This window comes from Atta cephalotes, assembly GCF_000143395.1.
Source record: "Atta cephalotes unplaced genomic scaffold scaffold00001, whole genome shotgun sequence".
Classification (NCBI taxonomy): Eukaryota; Metazoa; Arthropoda; class Insecta; order Hymenoptera; family Formicidae; genus Atta; species Atta cephalotes.
Genome location: NW_012130065.1, coordinates 15,517,147 through 15,527,373, shown reverse-complemented (window position 1 = coordinate 15,527,373; position 10,227 = coordinate 15,517,147). Strand labels below are relative to the sequence as shown.

Genomic DNA, 10,227 nt, shown 5'->3' with positions numbered 1-10,227 from the left:
AGAGAGAGAGAGAGAGAGAGAGTAGAGANAGANGAGAGAGAGAGAGAGAGGATGAGAGTACTGATGGAAAAAGCGTTGCGGATTAAATTGGAGGCGGAAAGTGTGCGTAGAGCGCGGCATTAATACCATGCATACGCCATTACAACATTCCCCGATGTCCACGCGTTACAACACGTTACTACTATTACTACCACTGCTATATTGTCATCACCGTCCATTACGCTCAGCGCCGTACTCCTCGCGCGTTTGATGGGGAAGAATCCGGTCGACCGTTCGTTCCTCTACCTCGTAAATCATCGCGATGGGCATCCACGTAGGTCACTGGATACGTCGGTGAAATAGCGATGGGCGAGGGTGGCTGGACAAGGATAGTGGAACAGGAGGAGAAGAAGAGCAACCGTTCCGACGAGAGATCGTGATTTTCGAAGCGGATGTTCGAAGATCGCCGCAACCCAGATTATAGTAATGACCACTAATACATCCTCCGGAAATTGACGAATTATATTGGCGAGATTAGTTTTATTTCATAGGAGATCTTTATACCTTTCGGAATGGTTTCTCGTTTGCGGATTTTATCACTGACTATTGTCCACGAAGTTTCAACGAGATCAATTTTCAGTTTATAACCTTTGATGTTTCCGACATGGAATTATTTTACTAAAAGTGACATCGTTATTACATTGGTTTTTCATTCTTTCAAAAGATGAGGTAACATAAAGCAATTAATATTAAAGAAAGTTTCACATAAAAAATTTTTTTGTCGGCTATTTCTCGTATTTATTGCTTTTCTATGTTTTGAATTGCTTCCTATATTCATTTTTCATACTTTTTCGCGAAAAAAGAAATAGTATTTATAAGCATTGCTGTTGAATGAAAATAGTATTGTATATTGAATACCGGCGATTTCTTCTCGTTCAATGTCGCTTCACGTTCTACGAAGAGATGCCCCTCCGGCTCGGAGGAAGGCTCGCATTATGTCAACGGGAGGATGATGATATAGACTACTTCGAAAAGTGCATTACCGGCATTTCTCGCGTTTGTTCCCCTCCCCGGGTTTATTTATCGCTCCGGGGGCCAAGTCTCGCTGGCTTCAAGTCGCAGCTGCTGTCTGTAATGGAGTTGCGTACCGCCGTCATATGTGGAGCAAGAAGTTGGGCGCGATGGGGAAGTAGTAGCTGACTCGAGAACAGACGTGATGGAGGGGTGAAGAACCTCGAGAAAAAGTAAATACTCTGTATATCGAGCGTATAGAAGATGCACGGAGTGAAACGCAAAAAGGGCGAAAGCCCTGTTTAAAGGAGAGAAAGGAGGAGAGAAAGAGATTACTCGGGAAACGCACGGGATGACACGTGAAATGATACGAGAATATGTGATGTGCCAACTGATATCGTGTGGAAATACAAGTAAGGAACGATAATAAAACTAGGAGAAAAGAGGGTAGAGAGATACAAGCGGAAATAACTCGGGACATTATCGTAGAAGAAATCGAACGACCGAGACGACACTTTGATGCATGAAAGGTGAACGCGAATGCGAGTACGGATAAGAAAGAAATCCACTCTCACGGATCGCAAAAATCCGTCGTTCGAAAAAAAAGTGCGAACGCAAGGTTGCCGCTGTCGTGTGAGGTGAGAGGTCGAAGGAGAGAATTCGCGCGACCGCTGACACCCGTAAGTGGAGTGGCAGCGAATGTAATAAGAAGTAAACGAAATGGGGAAAATCCAATTGAGGGGAGCCGCGATCGCGCGGGCGAGGAAAGAAAAGTTCCTGGGGAAAGGGAAGAGCGAGCGAAGGAGAGGGTACGAGAGCACATCGCGAAGAAAAAAATAGAAAAGAATAGGAAGACATGCGCGAGGCGAGAGAAGCATGAAAAGCGCCGCTTAAGGCTTAAGAGACACAAAGACATTTTGCGACGATTTGCGCGTACAGTTAAGAAAAATGCGAGAAGAAAAACGCGAAAATAAATAACATGGATGGAAATAACATGGATGGAGAGGAGAAGAGAGAAAAGAGGCTTAAACGCAGTAGAACTACACGAACGGTTGACGATTCTGATCGCTCCAAAGAGTATTCTAAGAGGAAAACGGGACGAGATAAGTTGGTAAGGGATGATCGCGCGTAATTCAGTCTGAGCAAAAAGGTGTGAACGAGATTGCCAAAATACTACGGAAATATTATAGGAAAGGGGGATGGGAGAAACCGCGAATAACGAAGAGTCAGGAAGTGCCGTTCTCGGAGGTAGGATGATGAGAGGAAAGAGGTGAAGATAGAGGTCCAGAAGGACAAGGTAGACAGGAAGGTTCAGGATAATGAGAGAAGAGGATGACGTGGAAAGAAGCGGCGAGTGCGACAGAGAGAAATCGAATGGGCACGCAGGAAGAGTGGGAGGGCGAAGGGGTTGAGGACAGTGGAGGAGCGCCACGTTGGAGTTGGAGGTACGTTGCGAGGTAGTAGGAGTGTTCGAGCGCGTAGGAAGGAGGCAAAAAAGGGTAAAGGAAGAGGGACAGACGAGTGAGGAGTGCGGAGATAGAGTATGAGTTGAAGAGGAAAGAGAGCGGAGGGGACAGGGGAAAGGCACGTAGAGGGAGGGGGTGGGGTGACGTCACGCCCGATCGATACTCACTCATACTACTCCTCCGCGTACGGCGACACGGTAACCCTCCGGCGATGGCGCACGCGCGCCTTTTACCCCTTACTTGTACCGCCGACAATCGTACTCGCTCCTGAGCGCCGCTTCCCGCCATATTAGCCGCCATGGGGTAGGCGAGGATGTGCGACAGGGGTAACACGGGGTGCTTCTTCTTCCGCAAGGTAATCCATGCGTTTTCTCTCTCTCTTTTTCTCTCTCTCATTCATTCTCGTTTCCTCATTCTCCGTTTGTCTATTTATCATTCTCTCACTCTGTCGCACTCATTCCCTCATCGGACACCTACCTAACCGTCCTACGCGCGCCCTTTCGCACCATTCACCGGTCACGTGAAACCGAGAAGGAACTGGCGATCTGCACTCGAGAGAGAGACAGGTCATAAGAGAGGAAGACTGGCCGGCGTCTTGTTGAACGGTGCTCTGGTCGAGGACAACTCGGGGCACGTATGGGACCGCCGCGAAGGGGTAGCGCGACACGCGCGGCGGCGTTCACCCGGCAGACGGGTGAGACCGAGAGACGTAAAGAGAAGACGGACGGAGCACGGGGGTGGTGGGCTACCGGCAGGAAGGGTGGCAAGGAGCTCCAAGAGCCGCCACCGCCGTCGACGAGCGAAAGAGGCTGCAAATCGGCTGCGGCAGCGTGGATGTCCCTGCTGTCGCTCTGCGACCGGATGTGCGGCACCGCCGCGTGGCTCGTTCCGGTCACATGCCTCCGCGGGGTGCGTTTTTCCCACGGTTCACCTTTTGTGCTACTTCTTTTCATCGACGTTGCAAATGTGTTATTAAGCTGGCAGGTGGAATAAGCTCGCGATCTATTTTACAGCAAAAATCTTATTGTTAGTTCTCATACGAATAACCTCACCCGTATTTCCTGGCATCGCAATTAACGAGTGGACGTGAGAGGATTTACGGTGATGTTCGTGACGTTAGCGTGACAGGTGGATGAGCTCGTTCGAAGCGCGTGGCTCGATAAGCTCGTGCGTTTTTCTCGATAGTCTCAGTGAGATTCGAATCCGACTGAAATCACGGTCAACGAGCTCGGGGATTTACGGTTGGTGCTTGTGCGTTGTCGAAGTGACAGATTGATGAGTTTCCGCGAGACGCCGCGTGCTTCGTTAGGAACCCCCTCTTACTCTTAAAAGGATCATGATGGAGCTTTACATTTACATCGCATTTGTCTCGAATGAAAAAGTGTTATTTATTCTAGATTCTAGTTCACCTTCCCTGATATTCGGTCCTCATATTTGGTCACTTTATTATGGCCCTCATAATTGAGTTAATTGAGATCATGAGATATTCCAGTAAAAGCAGAAGTTTAAATGTGTACGATTTTTGTCACTTGCTTTTATTAGATGCGTATAATGGAAATCTTATCGATCGTATTAATAATTAATGATTATCAACTTGAATTTTTTATTCCTGAAAATAATTTCTTCTTAATACAGTGGATAGAAATTATTACAAAATTCGCTAACAGAATTTGTTGAAAATATTTATGAAAAATATCCATTATCTGCATTTTGATTATATTCAGCGATTGCAAAAATATTTACTTTAGGACACTATACTACTCATGCTCGCAATATTTCTATGTCTTTGAGAGAAATTAGAAGCTTTACTTTCTTTTATAAGCTTGTGAATTCGCTTGCATAAAATATCTTCAATTTAAGTAATATTAATAAGATAAAATTAATAAGATAAAATTTTTTTAATTACTTAAATAATCCTTTAATTAAAAGTATTCAATTTGCAAAACAAGATACTTAAACAATTGATATCCCTACTTAACATAAATCTATTATCGGTTTTAACTATCATCATAATCACTCAATCTTCTAAATCATTGTGTCCTATATGATGTAAAATGTGAGATAGCCAAGTTATGTAATTGCCAATAGAGTATGTGACATGTGTAGCTGACCTGTGACGTATGTAGTTTGGTTGCTGTGGTTATCATTGATCTAGACTCTGACTAATCCTCTTTGAAGGGATACCACTTGGACATTCAAATTTTCTCGATATTGCATATCGCGTTATATTTCGACAATGCGGAAGGTATATGTCATTTTTTCATTTGTCGTCTCATTTCGTAATAATCAATTATATAATCACTTTAGAGTCAGCTGAACAGCGAAAATAATCAGTTATTGTTTTGTAGGAGGGCCGGGGGGAAGTGACAGACATAAGCGCAAGTCCTGGGAGGCAGGCACCTGCCAACCAGTTGCGCCCCAAGGAACCACCCCCCATGGTCATTCAAGGAGACTTCAGGAAGGTAGTGACGACACTTCATTAACTCGTTGCCGACACAATGGACGAATTTAGAGCTCGTTGTGTCGGCAAACTTCAATTGCCGGACAGCATGACGATGGATTCCGACACCCGGGACCCTATTGTGTTGCTCGTGAAGCTGTCTCGACGACTGGCAGAAACGTATTGGCGTGTACTTTAGTCGCCACGTATTGTTCATGTAATCTGATCGCTATTATATTAAACATGCCAAATTTAAATCATTCCGTTCTCAATCTTTGCAACATCTTTAAAACAAGCAAAGTGAGGATAAAATATAATAGCGATGTCTTGTCAGAATAATATTAATAAGGAAGGATTATTATAGTAAGGAAAAAGGTAGCCAATGATTTATTTTTAGGTGTACATAAACTCGTTTTTAGGAAATAAAAAGATCTCATTATATTAAAATTTTAACGAAATTAGGATTGCATTCCGTAATTTATTGTGAGTACTGAAATTCTATAGTTCACGTTATGTATACGTATAGATTTTTAGTACTCACAGTGTGAAAATAACGTAGCTTATATTTTAGTTTTTACATTTCTCTACACTGAAAAAATGATATTATATCAACGGCATTATTTTAATTGAAAATAATCTTGTTGATTCACAATAACAGTATTAATGAAATAAATAAAATTTTATTAAAACAACAACATAACATATTTGTTTCATTAATATTGTTATTGTATTAACAAAATCATTTTCAATTGAAATAATGTTGTTGATATAACATCGTTTTTTTCTGTGTATTTATTATTTATATGAGAGATCAATGTATTATATATTTATATATTGTTTAAATATTTGCACGATAGAAATAATTTAATAAATAATAACATTGTTTTGCGTCGAGACAAATTCATCGGTCCACACAAAAATGACGATAAAACATCGCTACGCTTCTTTGAAACGGAAGAATCTACCGTTGCAGGTGAGCGGGATCAGTACAGAGATCTTCAAGCAGATCGAGACTGTCGAAAACGATCATGACGCATCGACAGCGGCGGCCCTCGAAGCTGTTGAGCGGAGAGGCGAGATGGTCGTGCGTGTCATTGAGCCTCGGCAAATGGGTAGACAGGCTTCCGAGGCGGCGAAAAAATTTATTGCTATGCAGGTACGTTATCGATGAGTCTGTCTGTTTCTGACAGATTGTGATTCATTTGCATTCGAACGTAATATCTTGTCATAAATTAGTACTACGCGCAATTCTTTCATTACAATCAGCAATATATTAATTCCCTGTTTATCGTATACTATCTATTCATCTCTCTCCTCTTTCTAATATATGATTACAATTCAATTATAAAATAGTTTTGGAAGACTTGAGATATTTTATCGTTTCTCGCTCTATCACTAGTCGGAATATATGAAAATGCACGAATATTTATTATATGAATATATACAGTTTTAGAAATTTGTTTAAAAAAATATAAGATATAAAATAAGACGCATAATAAACTCGAAATTTAAATTAAATTTACACAGACTGCTCAAGTTTTTTTACTTAAATATAAAAATTCACGCAATCTTTCACTTTATTGTAAAAATTCGTATAAAAATATTGTTAGGCATTGACTAAATATGGTAATACTTCTTCACTCATTTGTCTTTTAATTTAATAAATAAAAAATAATTCTTTATTACGTTTATCAATGATTATATAGAAGTTGATAATGTATTTATGTTATTGTCAAATTATCGAACAAATATTTAGAGATAATATTCACTATAATTTAACTCGCCTTGGCCTCCTCACGGAATTAGGCGAACAAAATGTAACAGTTTGCTTGCATGGCGGTCGTATTTATACCACTCGGGCCAGGGAGAAAATTATTTTCACGACAACGAAGTAATTTTGCGCAGCGTAATTTCACCCGAGGCGCGCGCGTGAACGCTGTGAAATATTTCGACGGCACGAATTAAGAAAGTTCACCGGCGATCTTCGTTTCAGGATCCTAAGCACCCCATCCACTTCGTCGAGATAATCAAACGACCGGGACAGACCCTCGGTCTCTACATACGCGAGGGCAACGGCGTCGACAGAAACGACGGGGTCTTTATCTCTAGGATAGCTCTGGAGACCGCCGTGTACAACAGCGGCTGCTTGAAGGTGAGTATCTTCGCTCTGCCCTGCGAATTCACCCGCTGTCACCGAGACGACGACAGTGAGAAACCGACGCGATGGAGAAAGCGAGGCGAGCGGTAAAATCGAGACACATCCGTGAATCGTCCCTTCGTCTTCTTTTTGCCAAGCGAGAACTTAATTGCTGCTAGTGCTCGGAACGAGCTCGGAGCCATTTAGGATGGAGAATCTATTTCGAGAAAAAGAAAGAGAGAAGGACGCGATGGCGGGGGCCGCGAGAATGCGCCGAATTAAATTTATCCTCTTACACCTTGACATTTCACGGGTCTCGGGCATCGATCAATCTTGTATATTTGGAAGGGATATTTATCCTTTCATTCTCCGCGATATCGTTGCTCGTCTTTATATCAGCTATCAGTCACTATGCATTCGCACGTGCAGGTGGGCGATGAGATCCTGGCGGTGAATCTGGTCGATGTGACGCACATGAGCCTGGACGACGTTGTGATCATCATGTCGATACCGAGGCGACTCGTCCTGGCCACAAGACACGGCCCACATCAACCTGTTTCGCACAGCCGCCAGACTGAGCACAAGGCACCGCCCGTAGTAGTCATCAAAAGGGAATTGAATGAAGATGAAAGTGACCACACGACAAGTAATCATGTCAGGTACTATCTCAAATTGATATCTATATCTATTCCTTGAATTAATAATCAAAAGACATCTCGCAAATTGATTATTTCAAGATACTTGTAGATGGCTTTACTGCTGACGTCAAATCTTTTTATCTTTCTTCCCTACTCATACAGAAGCTTGTTGTAAAACAATAAAGTGACTGTTAATAAAAAAGCCGATATTTTATGAAGAATAATCTTCCAATTATAGTAATAGCAATACTATATTAGTACTGATATTTGATATCGATTTAAATCTTTTCTACGCGGAGAAAAATGTAATAATTAAAATTAAATTTTATGGAATAGGCAAGTCTATATAGGAACACGTGTTCACTTAAAATTTACTTAATTTTTTTGGTAAATGAGTAATCGTCATACACCACTGTAAGATATTTTTTACATTTTATAAAGTAAATTTATAAATTATGATACGTCTCAGTAGAATTTATTTTATCAATAAGTGTTTTTTACCTCAATCAATAAGTATTTTTTACCTTAGCGCTGACAAAATTTACTTTACTACGCGATAAATAATAATAAAAAAATATGAGTGTATAAAGTCTTGAGAATAGTATGATTTACTGTAAGTAAAAAATCATTTGAATGGATTAATTATAATTGCAATTTATTTTTTACCTTACATCTTCAATATTTTTATTTCCAGGCAAGTAAAATTTGTCATAAGTTCGGCAAAAGTAGCCAGAATATTTTTACTAATAGTTGTAAGTTAAAAATTACTCAACTTTTTTTCTTCATGTATATCTTTTTTTTAAATTAGTTAGGACAATAAGTTCTGCCATTAACAATTTCGAATAACACATGGATGATGTTTCATGTGTAGGGATGGCAGTAGTCGTAGACGAGGCGACGGACGTGAAATGTTGCCGTCGCGATCAAGACTCGGTCTCACAGGTTTGGGATCGAGCCAGGATCTCGGTTCAAGCAACGGTGATCTGTACTATAATTCACGGCCAGAGGGTCACTGGTCCTATCAACCACCGCCGCCACCGGTTATCACGCACCAGCCGAAACCTTCAGCAACGCAACATTTTCAACCATACGAGCGCGGGTATCCGAAGACGTTAGAGAGCTTGGCTGAGAAAGTAAGTATCGCGTGATATTTCACGCGTCGAAATACGGAAATCCTGCGGATCGAGATCCATCAAAATGACAGAAAATATCGTTTAAAGAACAATTTTTCTAATAAAATTTTCTGTTTCAAATTAAAGAAAGGATTTTTTAATTTTAATATTTAATTGAATCAAATTGAATTAATTGATCAATAGTTTAATAAGTATAATATAATACAATATATATAATATAATACAAATATTTGTTTACAAATATATAAAAAAACAAATAATATTCATTTTTCTTTATTCATTTCTAATTTTAATAAAATAATAATTTTCCACCAATATATATATTTTTATTATTTATGATATTAAAACATTATTTTATTTTAATTATCACAGAATGGTGATTACATTATTCTTTACAACACTAATTTATTTCGATATTTTCGAAATAGATGTCACTTATGAATCTCGATCCGATGTAGTTCACGCATAGATGTTCTAGACGATGTGGATCGAGCACCATTTCATACCTGTCTGCACCAATTCGATACTCGTTTGCCCTTCACTGTCTCCAATGAACGCTATTTTACTGAAAGAAAGTGGTGAACTCGTGGCAATGTCTCGGGACACTTGCTGTCGCGATCTCCGTGTCATTCGGATTATCGGAATTAAGAAGAACAATTCGCAAAGTAACTTCTAAAAGCAAGGAAATTTAAAAAATATCAGAATCGCATATCTCGCGACAATGAAAATGCCGTTCTTATAAAATATTGACTCTTTGTACATTCGTTCCGTGTATCGGATTTCTATCTCGAAGACAAATACGCGAGAATAAATGTCGAGAAAACTAATGTCTCGACAATTTCAACGAATGCATTTCCGAACGACGCGGAGCGTCGCCGATCGGCTCGCGTATCGATTACGTGTTTCAAATGACTAATCGGTTCTATGAATGAATGCTACATTGAAATTAACCAGGATTTTACAAAGGTAAAGATAACACAAACTCTATCTTGATATCTAGACTTGTGTATGACTGCAATTTTCTGTATAATGCCTCTAATGGACAAGTATATAAATATATTCTCCCTTCCTCTCATGTATATACTTGGCGACGAACGAATGCGCGAGTGCATCCGCCCACACAAGGCATTTTTAATTTCAATCTTTGTTAAATTCTCACTTCTTAAAAACTTCAACATAAATTCTTCCATTCTTTGCTGAAATGTACGAGTTTTGAAAAAATTGAGATCGTAAAATGGATGAAAAATGTGGATGATTAAATATACATTTTGTCAATACATAATAAAAAAAAGTAAGCAATTATATATCTCTTTTTCTTCAATAAGTAATCAAAGAAATCACGAAATAGAGAGAGAGAGAGAGAGAGAGAGAGAGAGAGAGAGAGAGAGAGAGAAGAATAATATATATAATAACTATATATATA

General features: G+C 39.9%; 1 protein-coding gene across 1 annotated transcript in view; it reads left to right on the top strand.

Annotated features, from left to right (window-relative positions):
- LOC105619072 (rho GTPase-activating protein 100F) overlaps positions 1-10,227 on the top strand; it is a 62,147-nt gene that overhangs the window by 42,268 nt on the left and 9,652 nt on the right. Inside the window, exons 2-7 of the mRNA XM_012200606.1 lie at positions 4,805-4,918; positions 5,855-6,052; positions 6,890-7,048; positions 7,463-7,692; positions 8,543-8,804; positions 9,759-9,770. Coding sequence (XP_012055996.1) covers positions 4,805-4,918; positions 5,855-6,052; positions 6,890-7,048; positions 7,463-7,692; positions 8,543-8,804; positions 9,759-9,770 — 975 coding nt within the window. The remainder of the gene's footprint in view (positions 1-4,804; positions 4,919-5,854; positions 6,053-6,889; positions 7,049-7,462; positions 7,693-8,542; positions 8,805-9,758; positions 9,771-10,227) is intronic.